Genomic DNA, 23,513 nt, shown 5'->3' on the forward strand with positions numbered 1-23,513 from the left:
CTATTTCCAAACCAAAAGCAGAAATGTGAGTCAGTTTTTTGTGGGATATTCAGACTCAGATTGGTGTGGAGATAAGGAGGACAAAAGGAGTACTTCAGGGTATCTGTTCACTATCTTTGGTGCACCTATATCTTAGAGCTCAAGGAAGCACGATGTGGTAGCTCATTCAACTTGTGCGGTAGAGTATATTGCAGCTTGCAATGCTACATGCCAAAGACTTTGGCTGACATATTTGATGACAGAACTAAGGTATGGGGAGTTTGATAACTTCGAATTAAGAGTGGACAATAAGTCAACAATAAGCTTGGCAAAGAATCCTATAAGCCATGGAAGGAACAAACACATAAAAACAAGGTTTCACTTCTTGAGAGACCAAGTTGAAAAAGGAAGAGGCAAGATGGTTCATTGTTCAACAGAAATTCAAAAGTCTGATGTATTGACAAAGGCTATGAAGAATGATAGGTTTAGGAAGTTAAGAGACATGTTGAATGTCTTTAGTTTCTAAATAATGAACGTTGCTTGTTATATAAGTTTTTTTGTTTCTAATTTTCATTTACTTAGAGATGATGTAGCTCTTTGTTTAAGGGGATGTTAAATTGAGTAATCAAAGAGTTAGTTAGAAGATAGTTAGAAATTTTTACTTTTAGATAGTTGGTTAACCCAATTTACAATTTTGTATAAAACTATGATTGATGCATTATAGATGTAAGAAATATATTTCTTTATTGATACTAATCATCCATACACATAGACACTCCTTTTTATATTTATATCTGTATTTTCATCTTCTTCTTCTCTGTTTTTCTAACAATAATTAGTTTAAATGTGTCTATACATTTGTTGCTTTGTACAAGTAGTAGCAGTTTGAGTTACACACTGAGTGAGTAAGTGTCTACTTTTGTTTTGTTAACAATCGGTCATTCCCAATTTGTATCAAATGATTCAATTTTTTTATAATTTTTTATATTGATATTACACACATTTTATATTAAATTTATTTCTTAAATAAGTTATGTCTATAAACATTAATTTTATTCATATATAACTAACTTTTTTTAGGATATATCTCATAAAATGTGTTGCTTAGGAATTAAATCTGACATTTACCTTATAGGGAGTCAAGTATTACCCTACACCACTACATCAAGCGTTGGTAAATATTAAGTAATTAAATAAATTCTACACCATGAAAGTTGAAGTTTTTACTCGTGTTTTCATTTCAAAGTTGAAAAAACAAATCATACACTAATTTCACTGATCGAAGGCCGCAACTGCTCCTATACTATTCATCTAACACAATGTCATTTCTCCCAAAACCACTCAATAAAACCCTTAATTCCCTCTCTATCCTCGCCTCCGCCCTCCGCCACTTCACCGCCCAATCCGCCACCGCCGCCTCCAAACCCTTCCCTGACGACCCCACCTCCGCCTACTACGACGAACTCGCTACCGCCGCCGGAAACTCCGGCGACCTCGACGCTTTCCGTGACCTCCTCAACAAGCGCATCGAAGATGGCTGCTTCAACACCAAGCGCACCTTCAAATTCCTCACCAACACTTCCTCCATCAATGACCTCATTCCAACCCTCTCGAACCTCAACCCAGGCGTCACGCGCAAGAGCGCGTTCGACTCCCTCGTAAACCGCCTCTGCAGGCTAAACCGCGTTGACGACGCCCTGCGCGTCGTGGAAACAATGGTGCGTGACGGCACCTTCTCCATCACCGCGTCCACCTTCTACCCCATCATCAACATCCTCAACCACAATAAGTCCGTGCACCGCGCGCGGTGCGTGGTGGACCTCATGGCGGGGCTTGGCGTTCGGCGTGACCTGACTGTTCATAACTTATTCCTCATGACACACTGCTCCGCCGGTGACATGGCCGCGGCAGCAGAGGTTTTGAGGGAAATTGAGGGAGATGGTTTTTTTGCGGACTCGCGTACATTTGACGCGCTGGTAATTGGCGCGTGTAAGACGGGGAAGGTGGAGGGTGCTATGGTGTTGGTGAGGAGGATGGTGGATGATGGAGTGCCGATGTTGTATTCGACACACATGTTTGTGATTGGGGCATTGTTGGAGAAAGGGTGTTTTGAACAAACTGTGAAGTATGTGAAGTGTTTTGGTGGCAAAGATAAGGCTTTGGATGCTGATATTTATGGTTGCTTGGCTAGCAAGCTAGCAAAATTGAAGAGGGTTAAAGAGGCAATGATGGTTTTGGAGGAAATGAAACAAAGGGGTTTATCAATGGGGGATAAATTGAAATCATTTTATGAAAGGAATGGAGCTTAGTGTGAGAATGTCTTGGTGCATTTTTTATTTTGGTTGTTGAGAAAATTAAGAGCTTGTAATGTGTCAGGTTAGCTTTTGTGACCTTGTTTTTTTGGATGAGAATATATGTAGTATGGATATTTCAAAATGACTGTCTTACCTGTATCCATTAAGTAATGTGTTGGGTACTCTATAATTTTTATATATTTTTGTCTATATATCTTTCGGCTATTTTATGAAATGTCCGTATTAATATCCGATACATAGAGGGTAAGCTTCAGTGTGTGTGAGGTTGAGATTGCGTATATATATTACTTCTCCCAAACCCTATTAGATAGGAGTGTTCTGCACTGGCTACCCTTTTATTAGTACATGATTTATGTATCGGCATAGTGTTGTATATGTAGTAGTGCTTCCTATATGAGAATTGATATATTTTGTGTGCAAACCCGATGTTTGAGGTTTATGGCTTTGGTTCAACACAGGTGACAAATTTTAGGAGATGGCAGTCAAATAGCTACTAGATGATGCTTCATACTCACTTATTCGTTTTACTACTTGTTGGAATTAATCCAAATGACCCAAAAAGATATTCTGTTTAGTGTTGAAAGTAATCTATTTGCTCTGCAATTGCTTATTAGTTTATGTTTGTAGCTTGGTATTGTGGAGTTTGAATTTGCATGAGTTAGTAATGAGAAGCACTTTGGAAATGAGAACATTCCCAGTCAATTCATTATTGTTATGCCAATTTGCTGGCTTTAACACTTCAGTGTGTGCGCTTCTTGGCTGTTATTATGCACTTATGAATTTGATGAAAGATGTATTTTCCTTTGGGAAAATGTTTCTTCTACACTTGAAATCCTATAGTTACCCTCCTCCTGTTAATAATGACTAAATTATTAGTTAATATGTATCAATTGGTTAACACTTGAAAGAGTTTAATGGATTTGCACAACATATTTTGTAGTTAACATGTATTTTTAAGCCAAAAAACAGGTTTAGTCCATTGACTAATTGATTACCACACACACTGTTAACCAATAATTGACTCATCATTAATCAGTGTCCATTGTAGCACTTCAGAGTTCAGCCATAGATATAATATAACTGTTTCCTTAAAAGTGATTTTCATGTTTAAAAATGTCATATCTGGGAAGTTTACAGATTTCAAGACTTTGAGTGCTGCTAGATACTGTTAAAATAAATTAATTTACTTATCCAGATGTTACAACAAACTTTGTTCTCGTGATTAGCTAGTATTATTATGATGTGGATTACGATGCATGCTTGAGAAATTTCCTCTTCTCTAATTTCAGTATGAAGCTAAGTTCCTTTTATTGATTCTGTCATGTTCTGTGGTTTACTTTAAAATGGTGCAGTGCTGGAGATCGTTTATGGCAAAGCTTAATATATGGCACTCATCCATTCTGACTCTTCAACTAGTCATGAATCAACATTGGACATGCTTTGAAGGCATTCCATTTTGCTATAAAATTTTCGCCTGTGATCATTTTTATAGAGTTGTTTACAGTAATTGTTTTTAACCAAATGTATTTACTTATTGTAGGGTGATTACCTATAGAATTTGAGTCCTATATAGATTTGGAAGTTCTTATGTGATTTCTTATTTGCCAGTCAAGTTGGTCAAGTTGTATAACAAATTAGTAATATGAGCTTTTTGGTATAACAATCTGTCAAATTCATACATAAATGAAGATAGAAATATCACAATTCCGTAATTCTGTACATGTACGTTTGTGTATATTAACGAACAGATTTAAATAAAAAGCACTTATTTGCCTAATTAAACTATATATAGATTGGTGGATGGAGGTATTCGCCCATTATCAATAAGTAACAACCAAAATATATCACCCACCCATTCGTGAAAAGAAAAGAAAAACAACTCTAATGGATACTACTATGTACAATGACTAATTGTATCTGGAACCATGAGAATTTACAATAGTTTGAAAACCAATTCAATCCTATAATATGAAGTATGCTCCATCTAACTGGAGCTCTTACTTTCCACTGCCTCTTTGAGCTTTCTTCCCAATGCAAATGCCAGAGGAAGAGGAGGAACAGAATTCCTAATCTGCCTGTGCTTGTGTGTGATGTTATCACAAAATTGGTAGCTATCAGGGAAACCCTACATTTCAAGATTAAAAATGCTTAATAAAAGCTTATACCAAATCACACGTTATCATCTTACATTTTTTTTTTTGTTTCTATAAGTGTATCCTTGTTCTTATAATATAATATAAAGTGTAATGTATATGCACGGTGAATATAAAGATTTATGCATAGTCAGTATATCATATACCATTCATTTATATTATTTTTTGAAGAGTCAATTATGATTAAAAATGAATAGTAAATAATAGACTAACTAGAACTTTTATAATATTATTGCATACATTTTTTCTCTAAATTACTTATTATTATAATATAAGTAAGAAGTATGAATTTTTTTTGTATTACCAAATGTATTTCTTATCTTTTGAGTAAGGATTAATCTCTTTCGAAATGTGTGACTGTCTCTTCCAATAAGTGCCGCTCACAGAAATTGAATCATTGACTTTTTGATCATCTTAGAGATCTAATAAAGTTTTATACTACTAGACTACTTGACCAAAACACTTTATTGGTTATTAGGAAAAGTTTTGTCATGTGTCTTCCCCTCAATCTACACTATTTTATCAGGGAAAGGTTTTGACATTGAGTTTGATGGATATATTTCGTTTGTTTATTTATCTCTGATCCAATCTAAGTGTGTAGTAAATTATATAATTCTTGGGATTTATAATCACTTATTTATGTTAGCGTTAGATTACAGATAAACCATGATTAATTTTTTATATTACGGTGTTACTGTTCTGCTTTTCATGTGGCCAAAATTGGAAAATAAAACTCCATGCCCCCTTTGAATTTCCATCCTCATGTTCAAAGCATTTTTTAAAGCTCTGTTCCTAATAGATTATGATTAAACTTGGATTATTGTTTTATTGAGTAGAAAGTAGTGAAAAGGCAAAACAAGGTTCGGCTACAGTTAAAGAAAAATAAATATCATAAAAATGTCAGAAGTGGGATTTGAACCCACGCCCTCTCACGAAGACCAGAACTTGAGTCTGGCGCCTTAGACCACTCGGCCATCCTGACTTCACGTTACATATCTTCACATAGAATATCTTATCTCTTATGTTTTTATTTACTAGTTTTTCATTACTCCTACTACATGTGAAGATATGTAACATGAAGTCAGGATGGCCGAGTGGTCTAAGGCGCCAGACTCAAGTTCTGGTCTTCGTGAGAGGGCGTGGGTTCAAATCCCACTTCTGACATTTTTATGATATTTCTAAAGTATTTGAATAAAAAACATTTCGTCACGTAAACCAAGAGACCACTATAATCAATACGAAGAAAACTGCAGAAGAGAATGCTAAAGAGGTCAAACCAATACATAATATGAAAGCATTTTGATGATCGATCTTGGACTTCAAGAGTCAAGACTAACCAAATCTAGAGTATTGAGATATCTATTACTTTTTACAACATGTTTTTTTCCCTAGAAGTCAATTCTAATCTCATTAGGAATAGGAACATATACAGCAGCTCTCTCGTTGTTGTTTTTCTTATTCTGGAAAAGAATCATACATATTTTACCTGAAGCAAAAACACATTGGTTAACCAAATTTAGATAGAGGGTAATTTTTTTTCCCATTCTTTCACAATCCATCTCTAAATTCTACCTCAGGTTCAATTTCAATGTGAACATAAGTATATCGCCCTTCTTTAAAAAAATTCCAATTCAATTCAATGTCCAACTTATGATTACAATGCATCTTGCCAACTAATAAGTTGTACATTTGTCATAGTAAAAGCCATGCAGTTGTAATTCAAAATGTTGTTACTTGTTAGCAATAAATTCCAAGCAGAGAAATATAGCATTTTCTAGAAGTAATTAAACATAAACTACTTGAGGATCGGCCAACTTAAAGTCTCTAGCCTTTTTAGGAAAGTTCGGTGGACATCTAAAAAATAAACATGTCCTTGCTCTCATATGATAAAGAATAAACATATCCTTACTCTGGTAACATATTCACATTCTCGTTAGTTAAGAGACTGTTTTCAATATCTAAACATAATTCTTGGTTATAAGATAATCAAATTCAGGGCTCTAAAATGATTGGACATATTCACCCCAAAAAAAATGATTGGACATACAGTATTTCCACTCAACATTTTTTGCAGTTTGAGGATTAAAATTGTTAAATAGGTGGAAAAGGCTGAACATTAGACATAAAATGATAAAAGGATACGCTACTGCTGTTACATGAAAAAGTACAGAGGGAGATTTTCTTGAACAGCTCACTATAATGCTAAGGAAAATTCCGAAGTACAGTGTGATAAAGTTAAGACTAACTTCTTTAAAAACTTCATATGGAGCCAAAACTTATACTAGAGAGAGGGCTCTTACCATCTATCTCATAAAACTAAACCAAGAAACAGAGACAAATGAAAAATCTACAGCTCGTCCTTGAAATCAGCATTATCATTCACATCTTCAGCATCTGGCTTTGAAGTAGATGCATCTTCTTTCGCATCACTTTCAGCCTCAACTTCTTCGGTGTCATCTTCCTCTTCAACTGTGGCTTCAAGACTGATGTCTAGGCTAGACTTAACTGAATCATAAACACGTGAAGCAAAATCCTTGGGATCGTCAAGTAGGAAGCCACTTTCGAAGAGTGCTGTCTGGTACATTAGCTCTGCTGTATGCTTCACACTCTCATCCTGAAAATTAAGCCACTTTGTGTTAACACTCAATGTGTTCGGCGAAGAGAGGCGGCAGGAGAAAATAAAGCAAATGAGAGAATTTGAATTTAGAATATACCTCGGGGTCCTTCACTATTCTCTCTCGGAGCTCCTTGATTATAGGGTGCCTAGGATTGATCTCAAGAACCCTCTTGCCGCGCATGTACGCTTGCTTGCTAGAATCTGACAAAGTTTGAGACTGCATGATTCTCTCCATGTTAGCACTCCAACCAAATTTTGACGTCACCACAACACAAGGAGTGTTATCCAATCGGTTGGATATCTTCACATCATCAACATTCTCACTGGCAAGGGTATTTTTCCACCACTTAGTAAGATCCTTGAAGGATTCCTTCAGTTCCTTGTCCTTTGCATCCTTCCCAAGTTTCAAACCCTCCTTGGAGACATTTTGGAACTTTTTATCTTCATAATCCATCAGGTATTGCATCAAGTATTCATCAACTGGATCTGTGAAGTAAATAACCTGCAGAAGTTCAAAAAGAAGATACACTTAAAAACATGGGATTTTTCCTTAGAAAAATTTGCATAAAAAGGAAAAGATTTTATTTGCACCTCAAAGTTTTTCTTCTTAAGCCGCTCAAGGAATGGAGATTTTTCCAGCTGTTCTTTGTTGGTTCCAGTTATGTAAAAGATATCCTTCTGTCCAGCTTTCATTCTAGATATGTACTGATCTAGAGAAGTCAACTTACCCTCAGACTTGGTGCTGCAAGAGATTCGAGTTTCATCTAAATTGTCAACTAATGTAAGCTGGGAAGTAACACTGCCACAGGAATTTAATCACAAGAAAACAAGTGATGTACCTCTCAAATCTGAGCAGTTTTGCCAACCGATTTCTGTTGGTGGCATCCTCAATGATACCAAGTTTAATAGACTTGCCAAACTCATTCCAAAACTTAGTATATTGACCTCTCTTCTCATCATTTTTGGAGGAAACCTCTTCTGTATCACAATTTAAGAATGGTGTGAGTGCGAAGTTATTGAATGGAATTGAGAGAAAAACTATTATCTTAAATTTGAAAAGAGATGACAAAGCCAAATTACATATAAACATAAAAACAAAATGACACACTACAATTACAAGCCAATCCAACATTTTTAGGACTGGCATACAAGATTTCAACAACCTTGACCAGCAGAAAAGGATTGGGATTCCAGCAAATGGAACCAATAGATTTATTATACCATACCTTTCTTTTCTTTGTCAGACGACTCATCAGGATCCTCTTCGGCAATCCTACGGATCATATCAAGGGCTTTCCTAATAAGTTTCTTCTTGATTGTTTTTAGACTACTGTGTTGTTGAAGCATTTCTCTTGATACATTAAGTGGCAATGTGTCAGAATCTACAAGGCCCTGCTCCCAACGTCAAAAAGAACTTTTGGTGAGAAAATTTTCTGATCCAAATAAAATAAACTCACATAAATAAAGCACGTCCATGGCTACCTTCAAAAAGTTGAGGTATTTAGGCAACAGTTCATCAAATTCATCTGAAATAAACACTCGTCTAACAAACAACTTAAGGTTGGATTTGTTTGAGTTGTAGTAACTCTCATATAAATCATGAGGAGCCTTAGGTGGCACAAACAGGACTGCCTTGAACTCGACATCACCTTCAGCAATAAAGTGACTCCATGCTAAAGGTTTATCATCACTTAAATCCTGCACAAAACATAAATACACACCTTCATGAGTATTAACAAACTTCAGAGTGAAGTGGACACTTCACTGTAATTTCCTTAAAAATTTCTAATACATATGAAGATAACAATGTTACCTTGGCAAGAGAGTGGTAAAATTTGGTGTACTCTTCATCTGTAACCTCCTTTGGATTCCGCAGCCATATAGCTTTCACATCATTTAAAAGTTCCCATTCATAAGTTGTTTCCTTCACCTTCTTCGTCTTGGGCTTTTTCTCTTCATCTTCACTTTCATCGGCAGCTTCTTCACTTTCTTCCTCTGGGGATCTGCTTTCAGCTGTTTAAGGAGTGAAATAACATAAGAAAGAAGGACTAAAAAATCATTGAGACACGGAATACAAATGGAAATATCACCCTATTGACTTCTTAATATACATACATGATTCGTCTTCATTGCTAGAATCATCTTCATCAGCAGGAACTTCCACATCAACCTCTTTGCTTGCCCAAATATAGATAGGGAAGTTAATAAATTCAGAATATTTCTTCACCAATTCCTGAAAAAGAATAATTATTGGAACAAATTTAGCAAAATATAGCACAAGTGACTAACAAACCTCAAATATCAACTACTGAAATCCCAAGGGGACCAACCTGAGAAGGAGGTTATAAACTCTTAAGTACAAGATAGGGATATTATATAAAGAAGAGAAAATACATAGCAGGGAAATTATATAAAGAGAAGATACATAGTATGGAAATTATATAAAGAGGAGAAGAGGTTGATGTTTGTTTGTAAACCATGAAAGCCATGTTGAGATCTTTTCCACCAAATCATAAACCAATCTAAAGTTCTAAACATTTACGTTGAGCTGTAGGTGTAACAACACTCCATAGAAACCATACCACATGCTTAATGTTGTATATTTTCTTAATGAAAATGAGTAACATGTGTAATCACATAAAAAATGGGTCAGATGCACAACGTGAACTTACAGAAAAATAATGTGATAAATCAAATTTTGCTATTAGAAACTATAATTTCAATCACGGACAAAGCACATAGGTAGTAGTGTAGTACTACCTTTGGAAACAGAATATATATATATATATATATATATATATATCGTAGGAATTTAGGTTGAAGTAAAAAAGCCCTCAGTGTAAAGTCATCACAATAAACTAATAGAAGTGACCTTTTAAGCTCGGATAATTTATAGTAATTAAGGTAACAGTTTGGTGCATACTTTCAGCTTAGACTCCTCCAAGTACTCCCCAGCCTCATCTTTAAGGTGCAGTCTAATCTCAGTTCCACGCCCTAGTGACTCGTTCCATGTATCTTCTGAGATAGCAAAAGCTCCATCAGCTTTTGATTCCCATACATACCTGAGAGCCAAAAAACCTTCGAATCAACATGGTGTGACAGATGTCTAGAAAGTATCTTGTGCAATACTAATTAGAGAACTAATATCAAGTGCAAATGACTTACTGCTTGTCATCATTATGCTTGCTAATAACTTCAACGTAGTCAGCCACGAGATACACAGAGTAGAAGCCAACTCCGAACTGCCCAATAAGGTTGAGATCTCCACTTGTTTGCATTTTTTCAACAAATGCTGGACGGATAGATGGTTTCAGTTAACATCTTCCACACATACTACAAAATGAAATTTATTTCAAACAAGACAACAAGTACAAGATAAATACCTGAAGTTCCAGATTTTGCTATAGTCCCGAGATTCTTAATTAAATCCTCCTTTGTCATACCGATACCTCTGTCTCGAATAGACAGGATTTTCTTTTCCTTGTCTAACTTAATCTGCAGCAGCAACATGATTTTGGTGCAAATTGGATTAATAGGAAAAGCCGTCTATGATGTTAACCTAGATTGGAAATTAAGCAGTACTAACCTGGATTTCAAGCTTGGTATTATCACCTTCACCCAAAATCTCCTTATCTGTGAGGGAGAGGAACCTGATCTTGTCCAATGCCTACAACATGGAGCTATTTGTCATTAGCACCACGTGCATGATTGGCTATAATTATCTTTTAGGGAAAGATAAATCTTTCTTTTTTTACTTTTTTCAAATGCTCTCTTGGCAAATTATAAACTACCGGAATTTACAATGATCTTTCTTTAGGTTTGGCTTAATAACACTGAGCACCCTTCTTATTTTAGAATTACACTTACCTCTATTGGGGTTTATGTCTGAAAGGAGTGTTAGTGTCAATATAATATTCATAGTAACTTTTCTACAAATTAAAATGCACACTATATTAGAGCTTGAGTTCCAGAACAAATTTTCAGTGCAAGTTTTTTTTCCACCAAATGGACTAAAAAGCAAACATAAAATAAATGGAAAAGAACTTACATCAGAGGCATTAGAGATCAACTCCCTGAGGAAAATATCTTTGTTACTATATAGTGAGTTGATGATAATGTCCATAAGCCGTGACACCTCAGCTTGGAACTCAAACTTCTCAGCATTACTCCGAAGCGATCTCTTCGAAATCGACTCCGCTTCCCTACCATGACATCATCAACACGCCATTTGTTAGCCTTACTCACTCAAATATAGACAAAAAAGTGAATTCAGCACAGAAAGAGTTACTATAAAAATAAAAATAAACACCTCTTAGCCACATCTGAATCAGTGGAAAGACCATGAGGAACAGCACCGATCTTGTCCTCCACCTTAGGTGGATCTACAAGCTCTTCAGAATTTGCCTCTGCATTTGCCTTCAGTTTTTGACCTATTGACGCAAATTGTAAACATAAGATTATTATTCTTCTAAAATTGACTAAAATGTATCGAGATCTCAACTCACTAAATTTAGATAATAAATACACTCTTACTTTAGCTAATTAAAATGAACTTTATCTATATCTATATATAGAAGATAAAAATATATATGCCGTAAGAATGTATGAGTTTTATACACAGTAATCAGAAAATGATGTAAAGTAAGATGGAATGGGATACCTTGATCTGAAAAGAGAAGGAGGAGAGAGAGTAGAAGAAGAACGGAAGGGAGTGTCCACTTCCTCATCCTCGCACTGAGTTTCTAGTAGCTTCTTCTTTCAAACACTTGACTCCAATGATTTATCTGTGCTTCTTTCGTGTAGCTATTTATATACTTGGTTATTGGTTGTGGCCGTGATTTATACGGGGTTTCTATTTTGCCACCGTGGATGATCCAACGATTACTGATCTTGTTTGAGACACGTGGGTTTGTTCTATTGGTTTATTTTGCTTGAGACACGTCGACGACTCTAAAGTCGAAGTCAGCTCCCTTTCTCCATTGCAATTTGGCCCTATAGCTTGCTAAAATGGGTGGACATCTTTTATCCTAAAACTGTATCATTTTATATATTATTATTGATGATTAATTATAATATAATTAATTATTAAAATTTTAATTTAAATATATTTTTTTAACTAAGTAACATATTTTTATAAGGCACATGCTCCCATCCAAATACATGTGTTAAGGAAATACATTTACCTTTCTATTACTTCTACATGTAATTTGTAGTACTTGACCTTAATAGTCCCCCCATTCATAAGAATTAATTGATTTAGAAATCTCCCCATTCACATGGAACAAATATTATTTTGTTGGTTTTTCTTATGATATCTAGAAATGTAAAGGCATTTTTATTAAATGGTTTAATTTTAGTAATCATTTTAATAAAATTAGTAATAGTTTGATGGAAGTAAGATTAATAATTTATAGACTTGCTAATTGTTATAGGTCAATTCCACAATGAATAATAACATCTTCCTGAAACTATACTACTATTCAATGGAGATTGTGACAAAGTAATAATAACTTTCGTCGAAGTTACATGGGCTCAGTCTATAGACCAATTCTTATACTACTTCCACACTGACGAAGAATGAATTTTTTCTATATTAATTAACATTTCTATTAACAAATATATTTCTTATGCCTGTAGTATATATTGAATTCTGATATCATGTTTAAAGATATTTACTACGATGGTGTTGGTTAAGAAATAAGGCTTTGTTAACTAAAATAAAACCCAATTTCCTAGTTTATATCTCGAAAAAGAGAGGAAAAGAAGAAAAAAAAAGCTCAACCCCATCTAGTCCGCAAACTATCCTTATTATCTATTCTATGTCTCTGTAACCACCCTTTGAAAATAATGTAAAGAAGGTTCATGTCTGGGGATCGCAAAGTATGCTGATAGTGTTCTTCTCACTGCAATGCTAAGATGATTTTTCCAAAAGACTCCAACACTTCTAAATATATGAAAACACAAATTTAGATTATACAAATTTTGTTTTGTCTTGCTTAAACAAATTTAACTAATACAAGCCGCATTAAAGAATTTTGTTAAAAACACAATTAAGTGACTTGATTTAATAAAAAAAGACAAATAATTACATATAGGAAATTGTTTCCATTAGCATAAGCCACAAAGTATAAAAATTGCTAAATTTGTTTACACTTATACTAAAAAAATGAGTTTAATATTTATGGAACGTCATTGTAAAAATTTTATATTATTTATAATTGATTTATATTACTTTTATTTGAAAGTTTAACGTATGAATAATGAATGATTTATGAACAATGTAAAAATATTTATAATGTTTCATATATATTAAATCCAAATAAATTATTATTATTTTCTTATAATTTTAATAAAAGAGTGGACGGAAGATAAGCAAATTGGGTGGGATTGAGAGTTTCAGACATCTATGGACCCATTTTAGTAATTTCAATATAAATACTCATCATAACTAAAAACCCTGAACAACATTCCCAATCAGGCACATTAAAAAATCCCCTTTCCCACAACCAAATCCAGATCCCTTCCAATTTTCTTCTTCTTCTTCTATGGCAGTTTCTGATTCAGTGGTTAGAAACCTCACTATGATCTACGTGGCAGTAATCGCGTGCATCAAGGCCTACGGCCTTTTCTGTGGTCGTAGCTTTACCGGTACTTTCGTCCTTATCCTCTCCACTACTTTGGTCGCTTTAATCCTCGTATTAACGCTGACGTGGGACGTGTCTCGTAAAGCCACGTATGCATTCGCCGGCGATCATCTTCTAAATCTCCACCACCACCATACCTGTAAGGGCGGAATCTGCTGGCACGGCGTGGCGGTGCGTTCTCCGGCTTCTCAAGTACGTTTCAGACTCCCCCAGCATCTTCCTTATGCTTTGTGATTAACTTATTCGTGAAGATAGAGAATGAAGAGGTAAAAAGGTTTCGTTAATTTTTTTTACTCAGCTTCCAGTTATTGTAATTTTTTATTTTTTTATTTTAGGGTTTGGTGTTTTATTTTTGTAGGTAAGTAGTTAGGTTCATGATGCTTTAACCTTTTACCCACTTTGGAAAGGGAATGAGATGTTATATAATTTGATGTTTTTTTTTTGAGACTTTGAGAGTGATTTAGCTATATATACATACATATACCTTGTAATTATATATGTACCCCAAAAAAAATATATGTCAATATTAAATTTAATCATAGCTGGAGTCTGGAGGGGTGATATATGTGAATAAATAAAGTATTTGATAGTTTTTTATTATAAATAAATGAAAGGAAAGGGTATGTTGGTTTTTCTGTTTGATCTTGGAATTTTGAGACTTTGACTATTCTGGATTACTTAGAGATTAAGGAGAGGATATTTATTGAAAGGGAGTGAGGAGTAGCAGATATTTGTTATCCTTGGATGGAGATAACGTAAAGTAGGGTCTGGTTTAGCTCGGTAGAATACTAGTTTTTGAGATTAGGAATTACAATGGGGAGGGGTGACAATAAAAACTGAACCCATATGTATCCGTCTGAACAAAAAATCTGATGTGATTGGGTTCGGGTTTTACCCGAGTTTAAATTTCGGGTTCGGGTTTTACCCGTATAACAAAGACCCTAACCTGAACCCGCCACGAAGTAAGGTAATTCAATTTAAAATTTCTATTATTTGCCAATTATTTTTAATTTCTAATTTTACTTTACATACTATTGGATCTTCAAACATAAAAGAAATGAAATAATACAAGAGAAAACAGAAATGTTAGAGAAAAATTATACAAAAATAATATCATATTTTCCTTACTACTTTATCATTTTCGGGTTTTTTCCGGGTTTGGGGTATGGTATTTTTATTTTCAACCCTGTTGAGTTTGGGTTCGGATTCGGATTTGAGTATGTGCAAATCCAACCCTGATCTACCTCGTTGTCATTCGTAACAATGGGTCTGGATGAGTACTAACAAGTATATACTCGTCTCCTTCCCCTGTTTTTAGACCTGGACCATCCCAGATCCAATGCGTATCCAGAAATTTAAAAATATTACAAATATTTTGGAAAATTTGTTCAATTGCATGTTTGTTTCATCTATTCTTATTTTATTTAGGTAATTAAAAAGAACAAATAATAAAACACAATTTAAAGGGTCTATTATACATAATTTGATTTACTCAAACAAATAAAAATAAAGTCACATATGATGGAGCATTTATTTAGTTAGTAATAATTATTTAATCAACATAACATTACATTATTAACATGATATTATAGTCAAAATGTTATGTTCGAATTATCTTAGAGTACAAAAAGACAAACATGAATCTAACCCATCACATATATTATCTTCGGATACTCACTTGTAGTATGTGCTGGGTTGGGATGAGATAATGTTTGTCCTTACTTGACCTCAAACGTTGGTCGAATCATTTTTTTAAACCTAGATTGACCCTAGATTCGTAGCTAACTCGATCCTAAATATTGACTGGATCATTCTTTAAACTCGAGCTCGACCCTAAATACGATTAAATATAATGTATTCTCATTTTAGATAAAGTCTCATCAATGTTATTTATTATTATGAATATAAAATTTGACATATAAAATAATATATGTATGTATATTATTAATCATATATATAATGAAAAAATTAGAGAAACAATGATATTTTTTGACAAAAATGAGACGTTACTCTATACACATTTGAATAGAGATACATACAAACATGATGTGTGAGTGATTGTGGGACGGTCCGGGTCATGTTTGGTCTCTACCTGACCCTAGTTATTGATCAGATTTAATATTGGAATTCGAACCTGATACTAAACCCGGTGAGACCCGGTCCTATTTAGACCCAATCCTATTTAGATCCGATCATGATTGACTGTACTAAATGAGTGAGTAGGGTTGGGTCCTGCTCACCCCTTCCAATAATCATAGTTTGGCGAAGGCTGTTAGCTTTGAGTTGAGGATCCACTTTGGGGCTTGTATTAGGCTACTAAAATGATACATAAGCCCTTACTATGTCTCTAACGGGCTTATTTGGGTTAGCGACATGAACTTTTTATAAAAAAGATTTGGTTTGTAATAGTTGAGTTTAATGACTACATTTGATATTTCCACCTTGAAAATAACATTTATACTCCAAATAACAAACCCTTATGTTAAAGGCCACAAAACTACTTAATCTTATATAGCAGCAAAGAAAAGAAGACATCATGAGAATTCAATAAAACTGGCAGCAGCAGCAGAAAAACACCAACAAGAGTAGAAAAGCACCACCACCAACAATAAAACTAGCAGCAACATCCTAAAAACAGCAATTGCAGCATCAGAAAAACACCAACAATAAAAATGGGAGCATGCAATGGTTGAAAACAATGTATTTAAGTTAAAAGTTTAATAATTAAGTATTTTATCCTAAACAATGATACATTTTTTGGAACAGAATTGATCAAATCCAAATTTATTTGGGTCAGCTCTGCTGGGTCAAGGTGAAGGTTATTACTTTCACGCTATATACATGTGGGATGTTTTTATTCTTTTTTGGTACTATCAATAATATATCTAATCTTTTTTTGGTAAAAAATTAATCCTTTTCGGGGTTCATGACCGCATATCTCAAGAAGCGTCGCTCTCAAGAATTGGGTTGTCTCTATTCAACGTAACCCATCCTTTTACCAATTTGTTATGTTATTGTTAGGTTAGAAGTTAACTTCACCAACTATAAACGGTGCCTGTTCCAATCCAATATTTTTTTTGGAAATAACTCAGTCTCCTGTAAATATATATATATATATATATATATGTGTGTGTGTGTGTGACTTTGTGGTACAATGTTTGGTGCATATCTTTAAGTTGGAAAATGGGGAAATTAATATAAATTAATAATTCATTCATAAATAAAGCGATATAATGTATATTTGAATAATATTAATCTCTAGACAAATACTAAAAACCAACCGCTCGCCGCATGAGATTCAAAGGAGGTATGAGATAGGATTATTTAAAATAAAATGTTTAATATTTATGCCTATAAGTAAATGGCCTCTCACATTCCAATTGATATAACAAATGAAAATACAATAAGTGCAAATTATTTTTGGTTGATGATATGTACTTTTGGTATAAGTCACTAGGGTTAAAAAACATAGTCAACTACCCTATACATTGAATAATCTAGGTTATTAGGTAAGACTAGTTTGTAGTTAAGAGTTTCTAACTATACCATTATAATCTTTAGTTGCGAACATAGTTCAAAACTTATAGTTATATAGATAACTCATTAAACAAGAGTTGTTCAATAAGATTAATTTTAAAACTAGTTCAAATTTTAAATAATAGCAATATATAATATTTATTTAGTTATTTATAAAATGAAAAGAGTACTAAAAGTACATTGGCCCATACAAGATCGAATATCATAAACTAACCAAACTACAGTGTCTAAGCTCTTTATAACCATTTAATTTATAGATTAAGCATTATCATATAACTGGGACCATATTAATACCATTCAGGACGTAAAAGCAAACGAATTGACATTTAGTAGCATAACCTCCTTTTAATACTCTAACCAAAAACATGAACAAGACTTTCAAATTAGACTGTTGTGTTTTTTTTTCTTTTTGAATGGGGAAGCTAACCTAAATGAAGGAGAGGTAGGATGAGACAACACTCAATAACTAATATAGTGTTTTAGTTAGATGCAACTCGTATAATATTTTATAATTTTGAAGGATAATATAGATAGAAAAATTATTAAAAGTTTCTTTCATTTTCTAAGCACTAGTTTTTAAAATCCTTTTCTAAAAGTTATGAGGTTCCTTTACATTTTTGTTTAAATGACTCTAGTAACTACAAGCTATAAGTTTGCTTTGCCAATAAGTCCCTCTTTACTAGATATATAGATTGTCCTTATGCATCCTATAATAATATTCAATAATATTCATGGCCTACTACTTAAACAAAAGGAATTATATTTTTTATATTTCAAATATGACTTTTGTATTTATGTTTTCCCCAAAGAATTTTATTTACATATAATATTTGTAAGTTCAATTAATATTTATAAGTTTGATATTGCATAAAAGAGAGACTAAGCAAATGAGCCAGAATGGTTTTATAAGAGTTTAAGTTGAGTTTCTTAGTCAAGAGACTCTCTATCAAACTCTCACATAAAACATGACTAAAACTAGCTGCTTCTAGTGAAAGACAAGTAAAGATTATACCAATGTCAAGCTATGACCGAGTCAATATCATGCCAGAAATATGCTAGGATCGTGTCAGAATCAAATCATGGCTTTGCCAGAAATAGGCCATGACCAAACCAGAATCAAGTCATGGTCGTGCCAAGATAAAGACTTGGCGCATTAGATAGGACCAGACACACTAGATGGACAAGAGGTGACCAAACGCATTGGGCCAGATGAGGTGCATCAGGATCAGACTATTTTGGTGCATGAAATTGTAGAAGGGCAAAACCCTTTTAAAACATGTGTTTATTATTACTTTAATGATACTTTGAAAAATGTTATAATTGTTAAATTGTGAATGTAAGGAGAAGAAAGGGAGAATGGATCAACAAATTACTCAACAAAATATATCTTAGAGTCTTTATTTTTAGTTATTTTGTAACTTTTCTTTTTGGGTAATTTTTTGTTGTTAATTCTGTTTTTAGTTTTGGCAGTTTTTCCTCTTTTAGAAAGTATCTCTTTTTCTTCTTCTTTTCGGTTAGGAACCAGTTAGTATATATAAACTGGTTCTGCTTTGGTATATTCATTGAAGAAAGATCAATAAAGAGTATAAGGCATATTCATTGAATGCTTTCTTGAGTTTTCTTCTTCCCTCATTTTTCTTCTTCAAATCTCATTGCCATTGTGCAATTCTTATCTTCCTATTGCTCGTCTCTGTTGCATACTGCAAACATGGATACACCATCTTTTTAAGATGGTATCAGAGCTATAAGCTCTGCTGCGCCTCTATCGCATGTTGTACCTATACCTAATTTCATCTTGCTTCTAAACATTCCAACTTTTCCTATCTCGAAGAATCCTTGATGGCCACCAATGTCTTAAGTGATCCATCAAGCCCTTACTTCATACATCCGAATGAGAACCCTGGATCAGCTCTCGTATCAGTTCCTCTAAAGGGAGGAAACTACCATTCTTGGTCAAAGGCTATGGCTATGGCACTGAAAACCAAGAACAAGCTCCAATTCATAGATGGTGAATTGCCAAAACCTCTTAATGATGATCCTCTGTTTGCTACTTGGGATAGATGCAACATGGATCAATCAATCTCTAGATCCATCCATAGCAGAGAGTGTTCTTTGGCTAGAGACAGCATTTGAAGTGTGGAGTGACTTGAAAGAAAGCTACCATCAAGGAGATATCTTCCGTATATGTGATGTTCAAGAGGATCTTTACAGATTAAGACAGGGTAATCTCTCAATTGATGCCTACTACACCCAATTGAAGCGCCTTTGGCAAGAACTAGACAATTTTAGACCCATTCCTTGCTGTATGTGTGAATTCAAGTGCAAGAGCACTGTGGTCCCTGTTGTGAAAGCCAGGGAAAATGACTATGTCGTAAGGTTCTTGAAAGGATTGAATGAACAATACTCAGCAGTAAGGTCCCAAATTATGCTTATGGAACCTCTCCCAGGCATCAACAAGGCATTTTCTCTACTTGTTCAACAAGAAAGGCAATTGAACAACCCTTATGATGAATCCAGGGTGTTAACCAGCAATACAGATGAAGCATATGGCAGAGGAAGAGCTAGAGGAAGGGGATTTAGAGGCTCTACATCAGGAAGAGGAAGAAGCTATTCTAGAAGAGGGACAAAAATGTGCACATACTGCAACAAAACAGGCCATACAATAGATGTATGCTACAAGAAACATGGATATCCTCATAGTTTCAAAACAAATAACAATGTGAACCATATTATGAGTAATGAAGATGATGGAATCAACAACAACATTGATGTTGAACAAAATTCAGATGATCCAGGAACAATGCCATTCACTATGGACCAACAACAAGCCATATTGGCACTAATGAAGCAACAACAAACAAACTCGCAACCCCTGCACATCACCAATCAGATTAGTTCCAATCCAACAGGTATATCACACACTACAAATAATTTATCAATATCAAAAGACTGGATACTTGACACTGGGGAAACAGATCATGTTTGCTATTCAATATCAAATTTCTAATCTTTCAAAAGAATACCTCATATCCATGTGAAACTACCTAATGGGAGTGATGTTATTGCAACCATTGCAGGAACTGTTCTATTCTCAAATAATTTCTACTTATCCAATGTTCTTTTCATTCCTTGTTTTAAATTTAACATTATACCTGTTTCCAAGCTAACCGTGTCTCTTAACTGTGAGTTGATTTTCTAAAAAATGAAATGTATAATTCAGGAACAGAATACCTTGAGGATGATTGGTGCAGCTGAGATTAGGGGAGGATTATACATTGTTAATAACAATAGTTTGATTAGTAATGTCCCTCATATAAATCAGTTTAATACTTACAAGAATGATGTATGGCATAATATGTTAGGACATTTATCTCATGCCAAATTAAAGAATATGCAAAAACAGTTTCTTTTCATTCAAATAAAACTTTCTGTTGATCCTTGTGAAACTTGTTTATATGCTAAACAGAAGAAACTGCCCTTTCAACATAGCATATTTGAATCTTTAAATGTTTTTGATCTTATTCATGTTGATATATGGGGTCCTTTATCTGTTCCTTCTATAGGTGGACATAGATACTTTATAACTATAGTTGATGATAAGTCGAGGCATACTTGGATTTATCTTATGAGACTTAAATCTGAAGCCTCTAGCCTGTTAAAAGGATTTGTCAACTTTGTAGAAACCCAATTCAGTATCAAAACCAAATGCATTAGGACTGATAATGGTCTTGAGTTTAGGATGACTGACTTCTATGCCTTAAAGGGAATCACACATGAGACAACTTGTGTTGAAACTCTCCAACAAAATGGGATAGTAGAGAGAAAGCATCAACACATATTAGGAGTAGCTAGATCTCTTCTTTTTCAATCACCTCTTCCTAAATGTTTTTGGAGCTTTACTGTTAATCATGCTGTGTTTTTGATTAATAGACAACCTAGCCCTTTCCTAGACCAGAGATCACCATATCAAATTCTGTTCAAACATGACCCCAACTTAATGAACATCAGAGTTTTTGGATGTTTGTGCTTTGCTGCCACTCTTACTAGTCATAGAAAGAAGCTAGACCCTAGATCTAGAAGATGTATATTTCTTGGTTTTAAAGCTGGCACAAAAGGATATATAGTTTTTGACATGAAGAACAGAGAAACATTTGTGTCTAGGAATGTAATCTTTTATGAACATGTTTTCCCTTTCATTTCTGATAATGCAAGCAGTGAAGACAACGCTGAATTATCTTTGCCTACTTCCCCTTATATGCCTTGTGACCATTTCCTTGATTACCCTATACAACATGATGCCATCAATAATGGAAATAGTGACAATAATACTGAGATAGTGCAGACTGGGATTGAGATTAATAATGATCAAAGCACTCATGATAGTGATGATGATGATTTTACTGATGTTCACGTCAATAACCCTGACCATGTTAACAATGAGCCTAACCACAGTCTTAGGAGATCCACTAGAGTTAAGGGGCCTCCATCTCATTTACAAGACTATCACTGCTTACTATCTCTGAAAGATTCAGCCACAAGTATGCATGGGACTAAATATCCTATCTCTGATTACATGTCTTATAATGCTCTCTCCAACAAATTTAGACACTTTATTCTAAACATCAATGCTCACACTGAGCCTTACTCATATGAAGAGGCTATAAAACATGAGCATTGGAAATCTGCTATAGATTGTGAGCTAAAGGCTCTCAATAATAATCAAACTTGGATCCTTACCAAACTCCCTGAAGATAAAAAGTTTATAGGGTGTAAATGGATCTTCAAAGTTAAGCATAATTCCGATGGAACCATAAACAAATACAAGGCTAAACTAGTTGCTAAGGGTTACAACCAAACTGCAGGTCTAGACTATTTTGAAACATTTAGCTTTGTTGTCAAAATGAAAACAATTAGGACTTTGCTTGTTACATGCGCTATTAAAAACTGGCACATCCACCAAATGGATGTAAACACAGCTTTCTTGCATGGAGACTTGCTAGAAGAAGCGTACATGAAGCCCCCTCTGGGTTTGTATGTGCAAGATTCAAGCTTGGTTTGCAAATTACAGAAATCTCTCTATGGCTTAAAGCAAGCCAGCAGGCAATAAAATGCAAAGCTTACCTGCATCTTGACAAAATTCGGGTACACTCAATCCAAAGCTGACTATTCTTTGTTTACAAAATTTGCCAATAACAGTTTTACTGCAATTCTTGTATATGTTGATGACTTAATGGTTGCAGGGAATAATTTGGAGGAAATCACTCAGCTTAAGTCATTTATGAACAAACAATTCAGCATTAAGGATTTGGGAGAGCTAAAGTACTTTCTTGGAATAGAAGTGGCTAGATCATCAAAGGGCATCAACATATGTCAAAGAAAATACACATTGGATCTGCTGAATGACACTTGGCTTCTTGGTTCTAAGCCCTGGTCAACACCTATGGATCCAAACACCAAACTGTTTGGAAATTGTGGTCATCTCCTAACTGACCCTTGGAAATACAGGAGATTGATTGGAAGACTAATCTATCTTACTCACACCAGGCCAGATATTTCTTATTCAGTAAGCCACCTAAGTCAATTTCTAGCCAAACCTATTGATGCACATTATGAGGCTGGGTTGAGGATAGTAAGATATCTCAAACATAACCCTGAAAAAGGGCTCTTCTATCCAACTCAGAACACAACAAAGCTGACTGGTTTCAGTGACTCAGATTGAGGTACTTGTGTTGATACTATAAGATCTATCACAGGGTTTTGTTTTCTCATTGGAAATGCCTTGATTTCATGGAAGAATAAAAGACAGAAAACTATATCTAGATCCTCTGCAGAAGCAGAGTATCGTGCTTTAGCTTTGGCTGGATGTGAAACAAGATGGTTTAGTTACTTACTGCCTGATTTGCAAATTGATCATGTCACTCCCATCATGCTCTATTGTGACAATCAATCTGCACTTCACATTGTCGCTAATCCCGTTTTCCATGAAAGAACAAAGCATATCGAAATTGATTGTCATTCAATTCGAGAAAGAGTTCAAGATGGAGAGGTTCATCTTCTTCCTATTTCTACAGAAAATCAGTTGGCAGATTGCTTAACCAAAGTTCTTCATAAAGGGGTTTTTAATCGTCTCATTGGCAAGCTTGGAATGTCTAATATCCATGGTACAGCTTGTGGAGGCGTGTTAAATTGTGAATGTAAGGAGAAGAAAGGGAGAATGGGTCAAAAAATTACTCAACAAAATATATCTTAGAGTCTTTATTTTTAGTTA

The 23,513-nt window shown here is 34.4% G+C and overlaps 2 protein-coding genes and 2 non-coding genes across 4 annotated transcripts; 2 read left to right on the top strand and 2 right to left on the bottom strand.

The window, feature by feature from the left end:
- LOC109354900 (pentatricopeptide repeat-containing protein At3g56030-like) lies at nt 1,182–2,471 on the top strand. Its single transcript, XM_019597706.1, has one exon. It carries the CDS (start codon nt 1,299–1,301, stop codon nt 2,286–2,288), a length of 990 nt encoding a protein of 329 aa, XP_019453251.1. The 5' UTR covers nt 1,182–1,298; the 3' UTR covers nt 2,289–2,471.
- TRNAL-CAA lies at nt 5,346–5,429 on the bottom strand. The gene has a single exon. It is a non-coding gene; the product is annotated as a tRNA-Leu (tRNA).
- Nucleotides 5,528–5,611, top strand: TRNAL-CAA. The gene has a single exon. It is a non-coding gene; the product is annotated as a tRNA-Leu (tRNA).
- On the bottom strand, nt 6,504–11,858 carry LOC109354903 (endoplasmin homolog). Its single transcript, XM_019597708.1, has 15 exons — nt 11,725–11,858; nt 11,374–11,494; nt 11,113–11,266; nt 10,651–10,731; nt 10,448–10,559; nt 10,230–10,356; nt 9,988–10,126; nt 9,180–9,297; nt 8,878–9,077; nt 8,547–8,762; nt 8,291–8,456; nt 7,904–8,042; nt 7,656–7,806; nt 7,162–7,566; nt 6,504–7,061 (listed from the first exon to the last, which is right to left on the bottom strand). Exons 1-15 carry the CDS (start codon nt 11,789–11,791, stop codon nt 6,795–6,797), a joined length of 2,463 nt encoding a protein of 820 aa, XP_019453253.1. The 5' UTR covers nt 11,792–11,858; the 3' UTR covers nt 6,504–6,794.

This window comes from Lupinus angustifolius, chromosome LG08, assembly GCF_001865875.1.
Source record: "Lupinus angustifolius cultivar Tanjil chromosome LG08, LupAngTanjil_v1.0, whole genome shotgun sequence".
Lineage (NCBI taxonomy): Eukaryota > Viridiplantae > Streptophyta > Magnoliopsida > Fabales > Fabaceae > Lupinus > Lupinus angustifolius.